The 21,935-nt window shown below is 38.6% G+C and overlaps 1 protein-coding gene across 1 annotated transcript in view; it reads right to left on the reverse strand.

Annotated features, from left to right (window-relative positions):
• Positions 1-1,214: 1,214 nt before the first annotated feature.
• LOC146137963 (cilia- and flagella-associated protein 44-like) overlaps positions 1,215-21,935 on the reverse strand; it is a 32,337-nt gene continuing 11,616 nt past the window's right edge. The window contains exons 17-38 of the mRNA XM_083393381.1: positions 21,216-21,476; positions 19,881-20,057; positions 19,045-19,193; positions 17,671-17,889; positions 17,009-17,134; positions 15,757-15,976; positions 14,679-14,824; positions 14,063-14,251; positions 13,467-13,651; positions 12,680-12,803; positions 12,410-12,511; positions 10,994-11,193; positions 10,052-10,166; positions 9,282-9,462; positions 8,427-8,551; positions 8,034-8,210; positions 6,815-7,011; positions 5,530-5,632; positions 4,591-4,713; positions 2,513-2,647; positions 1,635-1,724; positions 1,215-1,391 (exon numbers count right to left, since the gene is read on the reverse strand). Of these exons, the coding sequence (XP_083249507.1) occupies positions 1,296-1,391; positions 1,635-1,724; positions 2,513-2,647; positions 4,591-4,713; positions 5,530-5,632; positions 6,815-7,011; positions 8,034-8,210; positions 8,427-8,551; positions 9,282-9,462; positions 10,052-10,166; positions 10,994-11,193; positions 12,410-12,511; positions 12,680-12,803; positions 13,467-13,651; positions 14,063-14,251; positions 14,679-14,824; positions 15,757-15,976; positions 17,009-17,134; positions 17,671-17,889; positions 19,045-19,193; positions 19,881-20,057; positions 21,216-21,476 (3,440 nt within the window). The 3' untranslated portion in view covers positions 1,215-1,295. The remainder of the gene's footprint in view (positions 1,392-1,634; positions 1,725-2,512; positions 2,648-4,590; positions 4,714-5,529; positions 5,633-6,814; positions 7,012-8,033; positions 8,211-8,426; positions 8,552-9,281; positions 9,463-10,051; positions 10,167-10,993; positions 11,194-12,409; positions 12,512-12,679; positions 12,804-13,466; positions 13,652-14,062; positions 14,252-14,678; positions 14,825-15,756; positions 15,977-17,008; positions 17,135-17,670; positions 17,890-19,044; positions 19,194-19,880; positions 20,058-21,215; positions 21,477-21,935) is intronic.

Genomic DNA, 21,935 nt, shown 5'->3' on the forward strand with positions numbered 1-21,935 from the left:
CGAATGAAAGCAATGTTTTTTTCGCGCTTTGCCCGATTAGACCGGTTTGCGCTGCATTTTGCGTTCGATCGAGAACGAATTTATGACGTAATTCCTAAAACTTTAAATCCCCCAATAAAAATCCTGGATCCGTCCTATTAAGGCTTTTTTTCCATACTCTAATAGTCTAATTAACCTCCCAAAATATCTTAATCTCGCGCGCAAGTTCCATAAATATCGCCAAAAACTGGCGTGCAGCGATTTTGTCATGAATTATTTCCGAAGCGCGTTTTTGAGATTTCCCGAATCCCGAAGCGCGCCAGGTATCGATTTAGCTCGCAACGTGTGCCGTGATTCAGACGAGCTGCCGTCGGCCAAGTAGCTCCAAAATAAGCAGCACTTTCCAATTTGGCAGGCGTCCGACGTGTTTCTCCCGGCGTTTCGCGAGCTGATTGGGGGAAATGGAGGATCACCTTTGCCTGCACGCTAATTGGCAGCCAAGTTTCGCGCAGAATTGCAAACTTTGTTGAAGGCAGGGCAGACAAACAAAGCGCTTTGCCGGAAACGCGCAGCGACAGCTACGTGACTTGCACCTAAACTGCCATAGTCACATTTAAACGAACACCACAATACAATAAATATTCCACCCGCCATTAACAAAATGACCTGATTGTGTTTACATTTTCAAAGCGACCTATTGTTTTCTATGAATTGACGATCATAGCTAAAAACAAGCAGTCTGTATTCTTTATAATTTATTGTTGACTTTCCAAGATTCCAACTGGGGGCTGTTATATGTTTTGTGGTTTTGCTCTTTACTTGTTGAACGAACTTCGTTTTAAGACTGACTTGTTTTACCAGTTATCGGGGGGCATTTATTAATTAACAAGTTTGCTACATAACTAGGCCAACATATTTTTGCTTTTGTATTAGAACTTAATTACGTAAGTTGGGGACTTGCAGATACGTTTCAAGTCAGGTGTCCCACTGTCGACCCTATGTTCATGACGGTATTGCTTTTTCATATATTAGTCAAAGCAGGATTTCGTGGTAAATACAATTCAAGTAACACTTAAAAGTTTAGAGTAAATTCACTTTGGAAGTAGCACATTATCTTAAACCAGAAGTGTTGGCATAAGTTTGAACTTTCTGACTTTTTGCCAATTTTTGCAAACTAGGCTACAGCCTGGAGATGCTTGGTAGAAATCAGATTAGACGAAAGCGTGTATTGACATACAAAAGCTTAATAAACTCTATAAATAACCCATGGTTATAATTCCTCTTCAGCAAGACTAACAAAACAAAACTAGAAAAAATCACATAACATCGGGATCTTGACCGAGCGGTGGCTGGGCTGGGGGTAATATGTGACCGCCTTTTCTCGAAAGAAGGCCAATTTCTTCTTTAAGTGCCTGCAAGGTAATAATAAAAAAATTAGACGAGACTTTTATTTAACAAATATAAAACTTTGTAAGACCGCTTACTCTTAGCTTGAACTTAACTGTATTTTTCCATTCAAACATTGTTGGTTTCAAACGGAAAGTTACATAGGTATATAAGGCCTAATACTGCTGCCGTCAGCAAAGTCAGGGTTAAAAGGTGGTACATTTATAATAAATAGACTGAGTTAAACCAGCTGTGAAGCAAACCCTTACCTGAATTTCTTGAGCTTGCAATTGAACGAGCTGAACCAATCGATGTTGCTCTCTTACCTCGCTTGTTTTCTTACCACTTTCTTCCAATTTCTAAGAAGCAGAATAGTATGATTGTTTTTTCAAGGTACAAAACAACAACAACATAAGGATTAATGTCACCAAAAAGCAAAATTAAATAATGTTTTGTTTTCATTTTCACTGTATAGATTTATGTTAGATATCCAAGGCAATAATTTTTAAACCATTGTTGGGAACAGGAAATGTACTACAAAGCTGCTTGTTTTGCGTGCTAACACAAATAATCTCAAAACGTAGATTTAATAGCCTAAGTAAGGGGTGTCCAACTCAAACTTGCCGACGTGCCAATTTTTATCTTATAACTTCTTCCTGTGTCAAAGTTTACCAACTACTTTTTTTTCTAATATTAAAAGCGCTTTTTATACAAAAAATAAAACAGTATAAAGTTATAATATCAGAAGTAATTGTTTGTTGTCGTAATTGCTGGGATTGTTTTATATTGTGAATAAACAATGACAATTTGCTATCTGACAAATTTGGCTTTTTTAACAAATGGGCTGTATTTTTGGGGGGGCTTGCGTGCCATTTTTTATTAGGTTGTGTGCCACATTTGGCACGCGTACCAAATGTTGGACTCCCCTTGGCTAAGTCATTGGTTCTCAACCTTTTGTGGGTGATGAACATTTTCATAGGCCATCAACAATTTGTGCCGTTGCTTACTTACAGAAAAAACGTCACGTAACGTCAGGCAGGTTTCAAAGTAATAATGGAAACTAACAATATGAGGTGAAATATTAAGGGGCAACTATAGGTTATGTATGCAGGCAACTATAGGTTATGTATGTGGGTTGGCGGCGCACCATAGTCTTCTGCCGGTGGTCCAGGTCCATCTCTAGGTTGTTGTTGTCGTTCATAAGCACGTTGAGTCGCTCCAGCCTTCGCGTGTTGTCTCTCGTCAGCTCCGTAATGCGGGACTTGAGGTTTTCGATGTGTTGCTGCGAGAAACATACGACGGGTTGGGTTGTTTGCCAATCACCATTTGTCAGTGTTGTGAGAAAGTAACTTCTATAGTACTTTTCACAGTATTGTAAACAAGTCAGTTTAAAATTAATCAAGTCCCATTCAAGTTTTTCGTAAACAAAACTTAAGTCAAAGTTTTTTCGAATAAAAGAAGTCAAGTCTTAGTACAATTCATCAGTTGCGCACGTCAGGTAATAATTAGAGAAAGTCATCTTCATAAAAGTAAAACTTTAAATTTTAAAACTGGTAACTTATTCCGATTATAAGCTCAAGTAAATAATATATAGCAAGCAAATTGCTCCAAGTGCAAAAATTAGGATAAATAACCCAATTATTATAAAAAAAATACTTAGAAAATACTTAATTTAAATAAAGAAAAATACTTAATTTAACCGAAGTGATTTGACCAAAGACTCAAGTCAAGTCATTTGTTCAAAAGACTTAAGTCAAGTCGAGTAGTTTTGCTCAAAGGACTTAAGAAAAGTTAAGTTATTTGAAAACATTGTCCTAAGTGCACAGTCATTAGAGCAACAACTTTTGAACAAACACCATGTTAAGTCCCATTTAAAGTCACCCTTCTATTCAAAGTCAACCTGTGCAAGTAAAGAACACTTCCAGCTCACGTCATTGAATTAAAACTGAGCGTTGAATAAAATTAACATAAAACTTAATTGTTTTCAAAAACAAATAGCAACAAAACATTTTTCATCTAAAAACTATGGTAAATACTTCCAATTTTAATGCAACATATTTAAACACCAAAAAAAGTAAATCAAGAAAGAGTTACGCCGTTTACACAAATAAAACTTAAGTTCTGGGTTTTTGCTTTAACGATCAAAATAAGAAACTCGTTAAAATAGCCTGAAGTCGATTGGGCTTGGCGTTATAGATATGTCGAACACATCAATTTATTTTTAAAGTGTAGGCTACACCCTAAAAGGGGCAGTATAGTTATTTTTTATTTTTTTATCGTGAAAAGTAAAATGGTATCTCACTATATTTTGGAAAGGAAGAATGGAATAGAAACTATAATATTGTTAATTCGCCATTCTGAATTTTTTTAAGTATTGATCGTAAAATAATAAACAGTGGTTCTTATATATATTAATACAGTGGTAACAAGATAAATGCACTAGTATAGCCAACTTCTCCAGTGACTTTACGGAATCATCGTTCGACGCACTTGTCAGATTAAAACCACGCACTATGGCGTTGCGACGCACAGTTTAAAAATCTCTATAACAATTCCCTTACCCGTGTCTGTATCAGGTGAGAAACCATCCCTAAATAGCTAGCGGCCCTTTTGTAACCACGGGAGTGTTTCTATCTGGAGTATTAATTTAAAATGGTCGATTCAAAAACGCTACGACGAGATTTGGAACTATCAGACTCATCGGTGTTTTCCTCTAAACAATTCAGTTCATAACTTGTATTGTTTTCTTACAATCAACTATAGGAAAATATAGGGCCCCTTTAATGTTACAAAGGGCCATTGATCCTTGATGAAACCGAGCATGTTATTGCTTTCTCCTGACAATAGGGGTTGGCGGTTTCTCGTGATTGCAAACTAAGACTGTGGCTTTCAGCAGCCCTTTGTATTACATTGCTGGGGCAAGCTATACTTAAAAATTTACAGACGTTTCAGCAACAACTCATGCCATCATCAGTGTAAAAGCAACACTTGTTTTTTTTGGCAGACAAAAGCTTAAAATCTGGAGCCAATGCCAACCATTTTTTGCTAGCGCCCGGTTAAAGGTTAAATTGGTGACGGTGCCACCTAATTTTGCGTTTTTTATACAGCGAGGTCACAGATATTTACTCAAATCTTCTTTCAATCGACCTCTTTTAGTAAGAATTTGTGTGTCTAAAATTTATTGAACCCTGCCCTTTTTCAAGTTTAACAAGCCAAGCTTCCCACCTGTAGCTTGGTGAGTCGGGAGGCGTTGCGGGATTCGTTGAGTCGAACTTGTTCCTTTAGTTCTTCCACGTTCTTGTTAACCGTCACCGAGTCGAGTTTGTCCAGGTCCACAACGCGGCCAAACTGCGGACAGAAGGCGACACGAGTTATAAGCGAATCTGACGTATTTCAACAACACATGTGAATATCACCGGGATATAAATGAATATCACTTGGATATCTTACACACGTTTATGCGAAATGTACAAGGGTATAATGTACATTGCACAATGTACATGTAGAAAATATGTCGAACATATAGTGGTTTAAAAAAGCCATGGTCAGTTCTTTTTACTTTTAAATCGAGGTGAAGTTTATTCATACTGAAAATATTTTGGGTGGTTGGTTAAACGCTTAACAGAACTGTTCATGTAGCCTTAAAAAATTAAAATCACACCACTTTGTCTCTTACTCATTGTGTGTCAGTCCAATTTGGCACGTAATAAAAGTCCGTGTCTCTTTTAGTAGCGCATAATGCTATCTGAACTTAAATATCGGATTGTAGGTGTGCTGGCAATGAAAACCTATAGCAGTTAATTTAGGTCGGTCCATAGCAGCGATTCCAATTGCCAAGTAAGCGCTAGGTTAGTTTATAGTCTGTTATACGCTTTCTAATTTAAATGTCGATGTAAATTTTAGTGTTATTTGTTCTACCACAAATAATTGCTCAACTCGTTTTTATTAGTGGACCAACATGCCTTTTTATAAAACTTTGCAAACTATGTTACAATAAAAAAATTAAAAAAAATCGGAAAAGAGGGTCCCAGGTAGCCATAATGTGCAAAGAGCCGTGTTTAGAAAATACGGAGGCATAAACACGCCACGCATATCTTTCACAGTTCGGTGTTAAATCCTATACGGGACGGAAAAAAATGCGGCGTGAAATCTTGCGCTTCTTACCTTAAGCAGCATGGCGTGCTCGCACTTTTCCTCCAGCTGCTCTATGCGCTCGTGCATCAGGCGTCCGCTCTTAATTAGGTGCACGTGCTGCTGACGAGCCTCCCTGCATTTACACAGCAGGTTATGAACTACCCTGGACAAGGTTATCAGAGCCGGATGAACAACGCGATTGTTTATTATGAGAGATTGTACCGACCAGGCTACACCTCGATTTAAAAAAAGCGTTTGCTCCTGCCTTTTACCGTCCTGTCACATTTCTCACCCCCTAAAGTCTAAACAGATTAGTAATTATATGTTTATTCACCATGTCAACTTTTTAAAATAGGACTTTTTCACCGCCCCTCTAGTTTAATGGTGCTGCCCCACACATGCTCGGTTAAGTGGCAACAGGCAAATGTATTCAATGGAAGAGCCATGTGCAGATATTACAAGTGCCACAGAGCCTCAAAATTATTTCAGTACAAAACGGTAAATATTGTTAGTTCAGCAAAAATAACAGAAATGTAATATAACAAAACGGTAATAATTAAAACAATAATAATAACGGTAATAACAAAATAACACGCACAATATTTATCAATATCAGACTTTTGTTTGATTTGCTAATCTCTGAAACCTTAGCAAAAAATTACATTGACTTGCTGTTAACTAACTTCTCGGATTCTATGTCTAGTGTTACGTCATAAACGAAATGCTGGCCTAAATAAAAAAAAAGAAAAAGAGAGAAACGTTCATAAACGGTATCTTGGTAGCTCTTACGATTTTTTTGAAATTTACATTTCGACTAGAAGAGCCACGAAAAACATGCCAGCGAGCCGCAGTTACCCCTGATATAAAGCGACACGCTACCTTTCGCAAAGTAAATTTTTTGACTCCTTTTTACAGTTGCGCTTCGAAAGTTTTTGGTCATTCGACGTAGTCGCTATAGTCATTCCAGTATTTATTTCTTCTGCCTTTTGTTATCACAAGGTGCTTTTTTAGCCTTGTCAAATTTATCTCAAAAATATTGATGGCTTTACAAGTCAAATTTTTTGTTGTAAAAAAAACATTCTTCCAAGGCTTTCTGTTATCCGTAAGGTTGAGGTACGACCACCAGAGAACCTAACTTAATCCGATCATGACAGAAGTGGGGATATTTTTTATTTGACAATTGTAACGTAAAACGTAAAAGTTCTTGCTTGCCCTGGTAAAACGCGATAGGCGCAGACTGCTTCGGGGGAGCATAAGCCAATATAGCATTAGGGTAGAAAATTTGGCACTGAGACGCAAGTGCGCCGCAACTTACTTGTACAACTTGCGCTGCTCGCTCTTTTCGTGCTGCAGCTCCTTGATGCGCCGCTGGAGGGCGGTAAGCGACGCGTTGGCGAACACGAGGCACTGGCTCAGGTCCGACGGGATCGTGGCGTTGTACACGTGCTCCACCTGGTGGAAGCGAAGCAGCACCACCACGTCCAGCTCGTTCAGCTTGCCCTGCTTCTCCACCTGTTGGTTAAGGGAAGCCGGTTAGTTTGGGCGCCATTTTGTGTCGAAATCGCAAAGCGTGTAAATTGATTGATTTGACTGAATCGCCTGGGCAAATAGTTTTTTAATGCACGACTAAAATGTTCTGCTTGAGAGCTATATATATTTATACCTCAGTAAAAATAATTTTAAACATATATATGTTCATTGCGAAGAGTTCAAAAGCGCTAAATTGCACACTTCATTGAATGATGGCGTATCAGTATAGATAAGAAAAACCTAATAACTAACGAACAACAATTGGCTTGAAATCTTTGATAGAATAAAAATCTTAAAGTAAAGCAGGGCTGCGGAGTCGGAGTCGGACTCGAGTAAGATCACGTAAAACTACCCGAGTCGCGAGTCCGACACGCGCATGCGCAGTACCAACTGTTTAAACTGGTATGGTCGCCAACTGGAAATTGTAAAGTGGAACAGCATATGGTGAAATATTTTCAAACCATGTATTGTGAGTGAATAAATTATAAGACCCCCTATAAGTGCATTGCTGAATATCCACGTTATTTTAGTTACGTAAATTGGCGGAATACAGGCTTTAGAGTCAGGGCCGGACTCGGGACTCGACGAAATCTCACATTTGACCGGAGTCGGACTCGGGTTATTTTTAACCGACTCCGCAGCCCTGAAACTGAGAAACTGCATGCTAGAGATTTAGAGCGGCACTTAACGGTAAATGTTATAACGCCAGTTTCAACAGGAATCAGTAGTCGTTATTAATTGAAAACGTTTTAATGAACTATTTTAAAACTTTTACTTGCCCTAACTGCAACGAATAAGTTCGTAAACTCGTAACACAAAATAAAAATGGTCATGACAACTGGTAAGTGATGTTTTACTAATAAAAAAACCCAATCATAATGGCATCTTGTATCAAAACGTCTGTTGCTTTCGAATTTAGGGAAATCAATTTTTCTAATAAATCAAGGCTTAATTACGCGTATTACAAAAAAGGTTCAATACGATAAGCAAAACATAAGACTCGCCTGGAATGCTTCTAGGTCGTCGAGCGCGTTCTTAAGCTGCGATTCCATGACCTTTGACTTCTTGTTCAGCGACTCAACGTCCTTTTTGAGTGCCTCGGCCAGTTTCTTCTCCTCTACGAGAGCTTCCTCCACGTCCAAACGCCGCTCGCGCAACACGAGGGTGGCGTCGTACAGTTGCTGAAAACAGCACCGTGTTACCTTGCCAGTTAATACTATCGACAGCAATTGGGATGACTTAGAGTATTTGTATTGTGACATAAATTTATCACGTCATCTCTAAAATTGCTTGCCTAGCCTGATCCACGCGAAGCAAAAATATTTTTAGGGGTCTGCGGTAAAAAAAGTCTAAGAACCCCTGCGATATACAAAAATGTTAAATTAAATAGAAGTCACCTGGTCGCATCCCGGAGGACACACAGAGTCGTCGAATCCTCCCTCCACTGAGTCGTCCTCGTCTTCCTCGCTCGACCAATCAGATTCGTCCGACGACGATTCGTCACTGTCCTCCTCGTCGCCCTCTGACGGAAAGTAAAATATTTAAAATTGCGACTAAACTTCTCGGCAAGAAAGTGTGTTAGGAAAACCTTGAAAGCGACAAACCGTATACTCTTTTTGTAACCATATATTTTTCTGGGCGGTTTGTATAGCCAGGTAAGTGGGATTACCGTCACCCTTAACCCGGCGAGTTAGGCAACAGTTTAAAACAAGGCTTGGCTTCCTTAACAGATAACTATGGCATTGAATTCATCGGGTAAGAAACTTCCCGACAGCAAGGATTTAAAACACAGAATTAAGAAAACATATTAGACTATTTTCCTTCGTAAAACCACTTCTAATCTTAATCAATTGATTGCTAATAAACAACGGTAGATCAAGTTTAAAATGTAACTTAACTTTGTAATACTCTGGTATTTCATTAAACTTAAATCGAGTACAAATCCATGTCGCACTAAAATCCTTTAAACAAATGGAGTTGACCAGGAACTAAATTATTCATTAGCTCATGATAGATTATCTAAGACTATAGATGTTATATATGTTTCTCTACATTATTTTGCTACAGATAGCTGCTTTTCTTGTTGACCGAGTTGTTTTTGAACGCAACGACTTGCCTTGGCCAAAGATTTGACTTGATAATTAAATTGACTGTTACATTTATAGGACTTGAACATGGATAGATGAATTGCCAGCAATAAGGTCATTTTTACTGCGCAATCTCATAGCAGTTAAATTGCAGCGAAAAATCACCTTTGGCGATCTTTTTCTTGGCTCGCTTGATCTTCTTCTTGAAGACCTTGTTGAGGAAGTCGGCGAACTTGTTGTTGTCGCCTAGTGACGTGGTGAAGGAGGCATAGAGCGCCTTCTCGCGGTCTAGAAGCCGATCAATGTCCCTCTTCTTCGACTCGAGCCGAACCTGCATCTCCGACACCTAAGTTCGAAAAAAAAACAGGTCGCTAAAGCATGTGATCTGAAAAAACAGTGTGGGAAACTCCTTCAAACTTGAAATTTCGCTTTAAAACGAGTTGTAAGAGTTTTATACGGAGGCAGCTTTTACTCATGCTTGGTCTACGTCTTGGCGACAAAACCACGGGGCGTTAGTATTAAGCAGTGGTTTACGAGCGACCAGCAAATTATTTAGCAGTAAATTACCTAATAAATTCCTATATAAGAATGATTTAACTTAGGACAAGACGACTTGACTTAAGTTCGATTGAGTGATTCGTTTCAAATGACTCGACTAGACGACAAAAAGCGAAACTACGCTAATTTAAGGTGGATTTAATGGATGATTTGACAAACTTGTTTTTTTAATTAATTAACATAAAATCGTGCGAATTCTGGGAAATTGCCCAACGTTATGGTTTTGGGCAAAATGACTCTGCCTAAAATACCTAGTGCTGTTTTGAATAATTGCTTAAAAAGCAATTCAAAGCAAAGTATTTTCAAGTAACTAAACACTGTCTTTTTGAATTTCCGTGTAACAATTCGATTACGACTTAGCATGGAAAGAAACTTACCCTTCCATTTATCTCGGTTAGCTCGTTTCTCTTGCCAGTCACTCGCCCAGAAAGATTTGTTTCGCGTTTCTCGTATTCCTTCAGCAGCAAAAGTTCCTCAAGCAAAGTGACTTGCCTGTGGTTGAACAAAATTATTTACTGTACTTATACGTTTGTGAAAATAAAGTGTCAAAATTTTGTCGACAATCAAAAACTACTGTACACGTGGTTTAAGTTTAAAACATACAACTATACCGAGTGACTCGACTTTGTATAGTTATAAACCAGGGGCTCTGAAACTGTGTGTCGCGACGCCCTGATGCATAGTTCAAATTAAAAGGGCGTCGCACAATATATCTGTATCGAAAGTTAACTGCAGTAATAAAATGCTTTCAGATATTATCATTCCCTGGTGTGATTATTTGAACTCATTATCACAAAACTATGCCAGTGGGAATTATGATTTAACAATTACATTTCCCTACTTTAATTCACTTCGACATGCCACAAAATATTGTAGGTACAACATGTTATAACGTATGTATATTGGCATTGGGTGTATAACTGTATATGGATAAAAACGCAAAGGTAATTTTGTTGCTAAAATGCAAATATACAAGTAAAGATGATGATCCTGCTAATAGGTAGTACAATGACTTTTAGCAAAAATCGTGGTTGACATTTGTCGTGAGAAATTGTGAGAAAACCCTTGCCTAATGTATTATTGGTATAGGCGATTAACAGGAATTACTACATTCGCAATTCGTAAATAAACCCAAAGTATTTTTTTTTGCTTTTTTTTGTACACAAATAGGTAAATGAAAATGATCGCGGGGTGCGACGCCAAATCATTAAACTTTTACAAGGACTCCACGATGAAAAAAGTTTAAGAACCACTGACCTATATACAGTGGGCTCAGTTCAATGAAACCCGGAACCAAATAAAACCAAGAGTCACCCCACCTAAGGTCGGCCATCTTCAGGTCGACGTCGATCTTCAGCTTGTCGTGACGTAGCAGACGCAGCTCGGCGTCGAATGACGTCATCTTTTCGGAGATGAGGCGCACCAAGCGGTCGCGTTGATAGCGTAGACGTACCTGGTCGATCTGGGACAGCTGGGACTCGAGGGTGGTCGGCGCTGAGGAGTCGGAACGGGCGAGCGCCTGGAGGAAGAAAAGCGAGAAGGTTGAGGACAGTGCTTTTTAACCGGGTGTACCACATTGATAGGGGAAAGTTGATGTCGACTGAAGTCTATCAGTTACTAGACAATAAACACAATGATGGTTACAAAAACCTTATTCAAATAAAATACAAAACAATGTTAACAAAACAGAATCAGTAATTGAACATCATTGCCAAACACTTAGACGTAACTAACAACATAAGCTCCTATCGCGACAAGTTAATAATACCAACTGCAGTAAGAACAAGTACAATGTCAAGGCACCATGTGCTCAGTGACCTTTGACCGCAAGTCATAGAATAATTACACATTTAAATAGGTCATAAAGCACTTACATCAAAATGCGCTTTAGCAAGCTCACTGTTAATCTTAACATTCTGGGGTGTACAAGATACCGCATTCCAATAAGCCTATGGTCAGGTATCATAATAAATAAAAATGTTATTACCAGACTGACTTGAGTGTACAATACATGACACATATATTCTATTTGTGACATCATAACCAAATATTTCTCTTGATAATTAATCTTTATTGTGAGGTACTAACTAGTTCTTCATAACGGTTAAAGGTTCTTTTTGCAGTACAACAGGGTTATGTTTTTATAAGTTCAGTGCGTTGAATAGACTGGGGTATAGAAGTTCTTCAGAAAACGTAAAAGGGTGTACTGTACTGTTCTAAAAAAGGTTGACAAGCACAGGAGTAAAGGATTTCCAATGGAACAACGTTTCAGAAAACTTATGGGTCCGATCTGATACTGAAGTCTTTATCAGTATGGAGGAATTTATTAACAACACGAAGGCTTAAACAAGTGGAAGCATATCTTAAATGAATTTTAAAACAACGTTATTAAAACAAAAACCAATAGTGTTAAGGCAACACCATTGCCAAACACTAACATATAACTAATAAGGCGAGATCCTATGGCGACAACGTAGTGACATCAACTGCTGTAAGGACAACTGCAATGTCAAGGCGCCATGTTTTCAATGTTCTCTAACTGTTTGACAGCAAGTAGTAGAATGCTTACACAATTAAATTGGTCATAATGCACGTACAACAACAGTTTGCCTTCTTTGGTGGACCAATTACGAAACCTGTCTTAGGACATTTTGACACTGTGCTTTTAGCTTGCACGCTATTTTGTTACAACAAATCGAAGGCATCTTAGACTTAAAAGATAGTCCAAAGTTCACCTTGTGCGTTTTGCTCCGGTCGCTGCTTGTGTAGCTGCTCGCGCTCTTGCGTCCTCCGCGCTTCAGATCCCTAACCGCTCCCGCTTCCTCCGGAGGAGGCGCCTGCAGAAGAAAACAGCAAGTTTATTATCTGATCCAAGACCAGCGCTATACCCTCAGTTAAACAAACAAACGTATATTCGAAAAAAGCTATCGACAAACTTGTAGGGTGATAGAAGAACGATTATTTCAAGTTAACATATGTTAACCAAGGTTACGCGCTGGGCTCACCTCGTCTCCGAATCCTCCGAAAAGTCCTCCGTCTCCCTTCCTCTTCTTCTGCGCCTCGGCGATCTCGCGTTCCTTCTCTTCTTCCTCGAAGCGCGCCAGCGTCTCGCGCGTGTACTCGTACTTCCTGCGCGAAATATGACGCAGTTTCCGGCAAATGACGTCATTTTCAAGGCCGTCAATCAAAGCAACAAAAAGTGCTGTTTTATAGCCGTAATTATTTTAGCTTTTTGACGCGGCCTTCCTAAAATTTAAACATCGCTTTCAATCAAGACAAAGCATTGGTACTTTTTTAAGGTTTTTAGAATAAACTGCATTATCAAGTTTTAAATGCAAAAAACTAATTAAAATTTTATTTTTGTTAGATATTTAAGGTTCTAATTATGATCTAAATACAGGATAAGTTTGCAAAAATAATGAGCATATCTCGACAAATACTTAAAAAGTCGGTAATAAAGATGTAGCATGTTCGTATTTGTGCTATGCGAAACCCGCGATGACAAAGTTTTTTTCGCATCTAATACAGGGGGACAGTTGTTACATAATTTCGGCTATTGGTCTCTAAATCCCAAAAAGTATAAAAAAGTATTAAAAAATGGCATCCGACCATAAGCTATTATTAATTTAAAACGGCGTAGGTTTAACTATTCAGACAGGTTTGTGATAAAAAAACATTAGATTCCTTTACGGTCAAATCGGTAAATCTTAACCGGAGCCCAGTAACCCAAGTTAAAGTTAACCCCAAAAGACCTACAGAAAAAAAATCCACCAACTTCCCCACTTTACTCACTTGTGCGGCTGCTCTTCTGGATGCGGGTTCGGGATGTTGGGAAGACGGATCCTATCCTCCTTGCCCATCCTGGTCTGGATGCCCTTGAGGTCCTGCGAGTAGCTCTTCATGGTTGTGATGAGGTCAAGCTTAGAGTCGCGAAGGTGCAACAGCTTCTGGTTGAACTCGGACTTGGCTCGATGGATCTAGAGAAAGACGTTGATAAACGATAAGGAAGCTTTGACTATAATTTGACTTCCATTGTGACAGGAAGATGTTAGAGCTATATTGGACCATAGTATGAAACTTTTCTGATTGATCTTCTGATTGACCCATAGTTGGTTTTAATTTTATTTTTTTAAAGAAAGAAGGGAAAACAATTGTTGTGGCTATGTGGATGCAACAGGCTTCCAGCTTCGTAGCATACGAAGCAAAAAATGTTGAACTGCTATTAACCATGATAACAGTACGAGTTCATATTGCGTTCCCAGTGATGTCAATTTTTCGGCATTTTTAATTGGTTATCCACAGTCAAATAAAAAAAAATTGTGCATTTTTTCACGATTTTAAATGTAAATTTTAAAGTCACAGCGAAAAAAAATAAGGGGAGTACGAACCAGGCCCTGAAGGATGAGGATCTGGTATCTCTTCTTCTCGGTGTCCATACGAAGATGCTCAGGCACCACGTAGTCGTCCGAGGTCTTGAGTTTGAAGTCGCCCATGTTGGCTTGCGCCTCCTTGATGGCGGCCACGTCCAGCGGGTCCTCGTACTTTTTGTCCGGTTTGCTCTTGTACAGGTTCTCCCACTGAGAAAAAGAGATAAAACAATGTTGAAAATAGTTGTTCAGAGCGAGGACCGGAAGGCAAAAAGCTCGACAATAATTGTAATATTTATTACAAATGTCTGACTATTTTTATGAACGCTTCGGAAAAATCTACCTTTCGTATCCTTATGTAATATAATACTGGAAATGAGCTAAGCGCATACCTTATTTTCCAATACCTTCACAGGGTTAACCCTTGATTGAAATTGATTTTTAAAGTTAATGGAATATTGCTCATTGAGGCCAACTTAATAGTTTTTTTTTCAAGGCGAGCGATATATATTTAAAAAACTGAACACCACCATTTTGGCGCATAAAATTGCCTTGGCGGTTTCAGCATACTAATTTGACAACAAATCGATCAGTTTAACAACAGGCCGCGGAACCAAAGGCAATTAAAATTCTTAACCTCTTTCTGTCGCTCAGCGTGTTTCTTCTTGGCCTCGTCCGCCTTCTTTATGGCTTTTGCCACCTTTTCAGCCTGCCTTCCGTGCAGGAGACTGGTTTTGGCCTTCAACTTGGTTTCCCCCAGGAACGACGCGTCATCATCTTTCTCTAAAAGCAACCGAAAAAGCTGTTAGTTTCTGTTTTCATTGCGTCCAGAGTTGTAAATACTAAGAGTCACGATGAGAGTGTTATAAATGGCAAGTATAGGCCTTCAGTTATTTGAAACAAAATGCTACATTAAACCCAAATTTTATCCGACTTGCTTTAAGCAAATATAAAAACCAATTCAAAACATTATCTGAATTGTACATTACTCAAACATGTGCGTGTAAAATCTTACAACATGTTTATCACTCGGAAAAGGGCCTGGAAAAGTTTTCGTAAACTAAAAGGGTTTAAAATGATGTTTAGTAAGTCCTGATAATGCCCATATGGGGTCTGTTTCCGGCCAAGAGCCAACGAATTATTTTCTTAGAGTTGGATACAAAAACAACGCTCATATTTTTATGTTTGATTGTAAGGTAAAATAAAAACGTGGTGACTCTGGTTTGCTTGTGTATATCTTTCTATGTCAAACCTATGGCAATTAAGTTTTGTCTCTCGGTTAGTACTCCGCTGACGCGTATATTACCAAGCAAAATTCTGAAAAAATCTGAAAAAATACAGTACACCTTTCTTTTAGGAAATTTAAGCGGTAACGTCTGACCTTGATTTTTAAGTTTCTCTTGTATACACTAAAATGTACAACTTGTTTTAAGTTTTTTCAGCATTTTTAAGTTAGATTAATAATGCACTAAAATCTCACCAATTATTTTTGATAAAATTAAAAAATGGAATGCCATGATTTTTTTTAGATTCACATTTCACCAGGGTAACTGAAAAATTCTGTTTAAAGTAGGGTAACTGGTATAAACGGAAATTAAATTAGAACAAGGGCAAGCGATTTACAAAAGATAATAAATGCAGAATTAGCGACATATCGCAGAGCTATAGTCAACTAGAATTAAATAGCTATCGAAATCTGCTTAAATGAGACATACCCGTGCCGCGATCGGAGGCTAGTGACGCGCTGAGGCCATCCATGGCGCCCTGGAAGCCGTCTGAGGCTAGGCTGGCCGCCCTGACCCTCTGTTCGACCGTGTTCTTGAGGGCAAAGTACTCGTCGGGGAGCTTGGCCACCCGGTAGGTGGCGACGGTGTGCGTAGAATCGAAGGCGTGGACAACGACGCGGTCGCACTCGAGCTGGGACCTGAAGCGATTCTGTAAGGCAGAGAAATTGTAAGGCGATTGTATGAATGCATAACTAGTTTGGTAGGTGACCGTTGTTAGCGATTTAAATTTGGCTAATTAAGCACGTTAGGTAAAATAGTTAAGGCGATTGCATACCAAACGAGTTTTTCGGTCAGACATTTTAACATAGTCTTATAATGGTAGAATTGTGGGAAATTATAAAAGTTAGGTTCGGGGTATAAAATTTGATACTACATTAGTCAAGGGCTGCGGTGGAAAATTTTATGCTTTCATGTTAATTGGGGGAAAATGTTAGGGGTCCGGTTCGGAGTAATGCTTTGGCGTGTTTCAGGGGATAACATTGAAGTATTGTTAATATCCGATTTTCAAAGGTTTTGATGGTACGGAATTAGTTAGGGAGTTACTTATAACTTCTTCGATTAAAAATAGTGCTGCGACGAAAGCACTAAGGTTTGGATTTTGGGTAGCGAGCTTCGTTATGTTAGGTTATGGGGGTAAATTAGGGGTCAGGGTAAAAAATAGATTTCTGTTACGGGTTGGGTAAGGCAGTAAATGGCGTGAGGTTGTGCAAATGGGTGCAGTTTTAGCATGAGCGTTCATTGCATGGGGTAAACCGTAACTGCATCTTGTTCCATTCAATGTTGTAATAGCTTTTTTAAACTACTTTTTTGGTAACTAAAGTATTAATTCATAAAAAAAATTGTAGACTTTTTTAATACAACACCATTAACTTCCGGGTACTTTAAACCCCTAGTGAGGAATCCCCGTTTAAACCTGTGTTGAAGATTTTGAATTGAAGTTTAGCAATTGTGTTAGTTTGGGGGTCAAATTAGGGATTGGTTTAAAATATATTTTTTACAGGAGGGGTTAGGTAGTAAGTGGCGGGGCACATGGGTTAAGCATGACTCCTCATGTTTAAACCTGTAATTGAGAAACCCCTAGTTAGGGCATGTGTTAGAGCTTTACTAATGATAGGGATTGCTATTGGATTGGTTTGGGAGTCAAATTAGGGGTTAAGTTTTGCGGCACTAATGGGTTTACCTCGATCTTGCGATGCTGGAGGGCGAGCTTCTCTTTGTCCCACTGCATCTCGAGTCGGACGCGCTCGATCCGGTCGTGAGTTTGCTTCACCATCTTCTCCCTGATCGAAGGATCAAGCTCGAACACCTAAAGGAAAATAAGAAAGGTTAAAACAGAGCGAGATGTCGTCCCGTGCTACTAAAGCGCATCTGTTTGGCTTGCTGAATCACCTTATCTAAGAGAGTGTTTTTTAACCGCTGGTATAATAGTGCACTTCCTTCTTTAAACGCATACAGTATGATTTTATTGTGATTGGAACCTTTTCAAAAAACTAAAGAACCTATCAAACTTAAAGAAAGAAAATCGATCAACCCGTTTTTTCACAAGAATTTTGTAAGTAAAATTATTTTCGCTACTATAGCAATTTCAAGGGGGTCCGATATAACGTGCTTGATTTAAATTTCATTTTCTCATTTACAAAATTTTTCACTTAACAAACTACAACATTTTTCCGCCGCGTCAAGATAAATGTCTTAAATTTTCCAAAAAAATCAACAAAAACATTTTTAGAAAACTAATATGTTTTTCGCGTTTCTGTCAAAAAGTCTAATGTTATTCGCGGTGGTACAAACTATAAGAAGATGAAAAAAAAATTTTGAACAAAAAAATAGGTTTTCGCCGACCTCTCGCTTGAGCTGCACGTGCTCCGGCAGCTCGTCGTTCTTCCGGAGCAGCTCAAGGAAAGTCCTCCTCAACTTGTTGATCCTCCGTCGTTCAGCGAGCTTTTTCGCCTCGGCGTCTCGCATTTTTTTGTCCTGCTCCGCCTTTAGTTTGGCATCCTCGATGCTGTAAGCGTTCGGGTCGTCGATGTCGTCGATAAGGCGCTCTTCGGCCGAGCGTTTCTGGTGAAAAGAAGGGGTTTAAGATCGATGAAAAATGCTACGCGAAAAATGAAAAACGATTGTTATGGATCAGAGTTTCTCAACCTTGTTTTCGCGGCGACCCCAAATATTAAGCGTCAATATGACAACGAAGCTTCGGCGAGCCGAATCTCTTCGCTAAACATTTTACGAAACTATCATAAATAACTTCGAATTATATTAATTAATATACAACATTTATATTGCTTTCTCAATTTTCTGAAATTTTGAAGCAATCTTTCTCAGAACGAATCTTGATAATTCTAACATACAAATTTTGTCGGCGACCCAACCAAATCAAGGAGGCCACCCAATTTGGGGTCGCGAGTCATAGATTGTCAAACACTGTTGTAGAAGGTAAAGCGCTAGAGGAAGAGAGGCTTGGCAAAAGAAGAGTGGAACGTTTGAAAACATTTTAAGGAAATCAGACTCGCTAGACAAACTAGGCATTTGTACTTTGACTTGATGAAGCACGGTTGTGCGAAAGCTTGTCGAGAATTCAAAACAATTCGTCGGCATAATTACCCTAGCTTGATAATGAATTTCAAAGCCAAAAATTGTCGAGTGAATCGACATCTTTTGAAAAAGTTTGGATATCTTACTTGTAAAGATAATCGCCATCAAGATGATGTCGATTTACTCGACCTATGGCTTTGAGATTCACTATCAATCTGCATTGCACATCCGTACATAGTATACCTAAAAATCAAACCATGAGATACAGAACTTCAAACATAAAATCAGCTGGTCTTCTTTTAGAAGCAATCAAAACACAAGATGGTTCATGACGCCTTCGGAACACCGTTAGGATTGCTGTTCCATATCGAAAGTTGTACTCCACAAAATAATTGTTTAAAAAGGTAAAAAGTGGTTAATCCTGCCCTGGCTTTATCGCCCTCTTCCTAAATGCATTTTTTTCTAATTAAATCCTAGGTCCGCCACTAGGGTCGTGATTAATACAAGTTATAATAAGATCCTTATAACAACACGTTTAAACAACAGAATTGTCAGTTAAAATGTATCACGGCCCGCCGAGACCTTTCTGAGTTTGCCCTTGGACCGCCACTGGAAAACGTAGCTAACTCCTGGTTTAAATATTCAAAAACCTTATTTAAACTTTGAAAAAAAATCAATCACCTTTGGTGTGGGAAGTTTCGCTCTCTTTCCTTCCATGCTCTTGATGATTTCCTCGTGAGCAAGCGAGTGAAAGCCAAATACGTTGCCATCTCCTCCGCTGCTAAAAACGTATCCTCCGTCGTGGCTCTCTTTGATGTCCGTCACTTGGCCTGGAGTAAAAATTGTGGCTTAAAATAACATCAAAATAGGTTTAATCAAAAATATATATTTTTTTTTTGTTTTTTGAAACGTACAACGTTAGTTATAAATGTATTTTAAGGCTAAACTAAAAACTTTGGTAAAACTAATTAACAGACTGATTGATATCAGTTTGCTCTAAAAGTGTTGGTGCACTGGTTTGTTGCCATTCGTTAACACATATTTAAGAAAGAAAACATTGGGCCTTAAATGAAATTTCCAAATACAATATATTGTAATTCAAGTTATTCTTTAAATACTGATCGAGATAGCATTTGAATTAGTGTGAAGATCGACGGCAATTAATCTGCTGTAAAAAACATGCCTGAAAAATAAAAATAAAAACATTAAAAAACTGATTTGCTATATTTTAATTTGGTATCGCAGCTTGGCTACTGCTGATATAATGATGTTACAGACATTAATTATACTCTACAAACGAAACGATTCATTTGCAGTTCACGAAAAAAAAAATTTCACCATAACATTTGTAGCACTCCCATTAAAATCACTAAATTAAGTCGACAAAAGTAGATTCTATAGTCTATACGGAATAAACCTTTTAGGCGATTTGTTAAATCGCGTACGACGCCGAATAATGATTTTACAAAAGCGAACGGTTTTATATTAACCTTTTAGCAAAAGACGATGCCACTCACCATATTGGTTGTCGTGCATGTTCAGGTTCCAATGCGTGGCCAGCATGTCGAGGTCAAAGGGCATCTCGGGGTCAGCTTCGAGCGGGTAGACTCGGAGCAGCCCGTCCTTAAAGCCGACAAAGAGTTTGTGGCGATCGGATGAGAAACGCATGGTGGTGATGGGAACATCAGGTGAATCTGAGAATAATCAAACATTATTTTATACAACGAAACTGTTAGGTTCAAGATAGATGGCTGTTGCAATAAAACGTACAAGAAACTACGAATCCCATCAAATGGAAATTCGGTAAACCTTTCGAACGTATCACTATATCACTAATTGAAAGGTAATTTTAATAAAACTGAATAACTGAATTTGTCAGTGATTCTATTTACATTTACACTATGGTTGAAGTATAGTTAAGGTCGACATCAATGCAAGCCTATTTCACTTGAAACAAGTATCAGTAATTTTTTAAATACAACGTCGCGTAATAATTTTACGTGTCTTCTATGTGCAGAAGCAGTTTGTACGTCGACATTTAAAGATTTTATTTCAAAATTATTTATGCTAAACGTTTAACAAGCAATGCGCTAACTGCTGTACAGGTGTAATGTGCGAAAACAGCCCAGCTTATTTCTCAACAGGCTTTAATGTACAGAAGAGTATTGTGACACACTTGCAAGCCAGCTAAACAACGAAGAACCATATAAATAAGGATGTCCGACACTACACATTTTATATAGATACGGATAGTCGATATTTTTGACTAAAAGTCAATGACGCCTCACTATGTTAAAACAATCAAAATAGTCAAAATTGAAACATTAAATATAGCAAAATTGCGTTAAGAACCCAGTTATCTCCATTTCCTTTTTTGAAAGTTACCTTTATAATTTTATAATCGCTTTGCTAAACCGAAAATCATGGCTTAAATTATTCTATTAATTTGGTATCGCATCGGCATGGATGTCACCCTAGTATCGTATGAGTGCCGATACTATGCCACTGGGCATCAGTATGAACATTGAACACCGATCTGATACTATCGGACATCGCTTAACATCACATGAACTCGGTAAAAACTTTAAGGTAGTAAACCTACATTGGGGAAGACGAAATCTTAGAATGCTTAATACAATTTTTTAGAGACTGGTCTGATAATATCAGGCACAGAATACTTATTTAATATAATATTTATCCCATTTTACATGTTAAAATTACTTAAGGCTCAACTAAAAGTATATTTCAATATTATCAGACCAGTCTCTAAATAAATGTGTTAAGCATTCTATGAATTTGTCTTCCCCATTTTTAGTTTAACCAAGTTAAAGTATTCACCTCCGAGAACTCACCTTTGACCGGGATCGCCCGAACCGGCTCCGTCGGATCTCCGTCCACCTCGGACTTTCCCTCCTCCGGGAAGACGCACTCGTACAGATACCCGGCGTCGTACTCGCCCATGGATACCGCGAACCTCCCCGGCGTCAGGTAGAAGGCCTGGAGGACCGCGTTTGGCTCCGGGGGAATGAAGAGTGGTTCCTCCTCCTCCTCGTTGTCAGCTTCCGGATCCTCGTCCAAGAAGGCGGCCGCGTCTTCGTCGCTGATCTCCTCTCCTGCGAAGCAACAATGAGTGTTGTAAGGTTACAAATCAATTGTTAAGTACCTACACGGCAGGGTTTTTTTTAACTTTTTTCACCGCGGACCCCCTGCTTCGCATGGGCCAGTGTGGCAAGAAACTTTTGAGATGACGTCATAGATTCACGTCGTAATACAAAAAGACTACAAAAATCTGGTGTTTCCGGTCCAAAAAATGTAAAAGTGAAATAAAGTCAAACTCTATTCATTGTTTTTTTTTAAGCTTTACTCTTTTCTTTGAAAAATTGATTACTTAAATATACACTAATAGTTGAATTAGGCCTTCATGGACCCCCTAAAACTAGTTCACGTACCTCCAAGGGTTCCATGAACCCAAGTTTAAAAGCCCCTGCTATACAGTATTCATAACGTCAAAATCGTTTACAAAATTAACAAAACCGTAGTGAGCTTTTTTTAATTATCGTTAAGTTAATTAC

This window comes from Ascidiella aspersa, chromosome 7 (assembly GCF_963924565.1).
Source record: "Ascidiella aspersa chromosome 7, kaAscAspe10.2, whole genome shotgun sequence".
NCBI lineage: Eukaryota > Metazoa > Chordata > Ascidiacea > Phlebobranchia > Ascidiidae > Ascidiella > Ascidiella aspersa.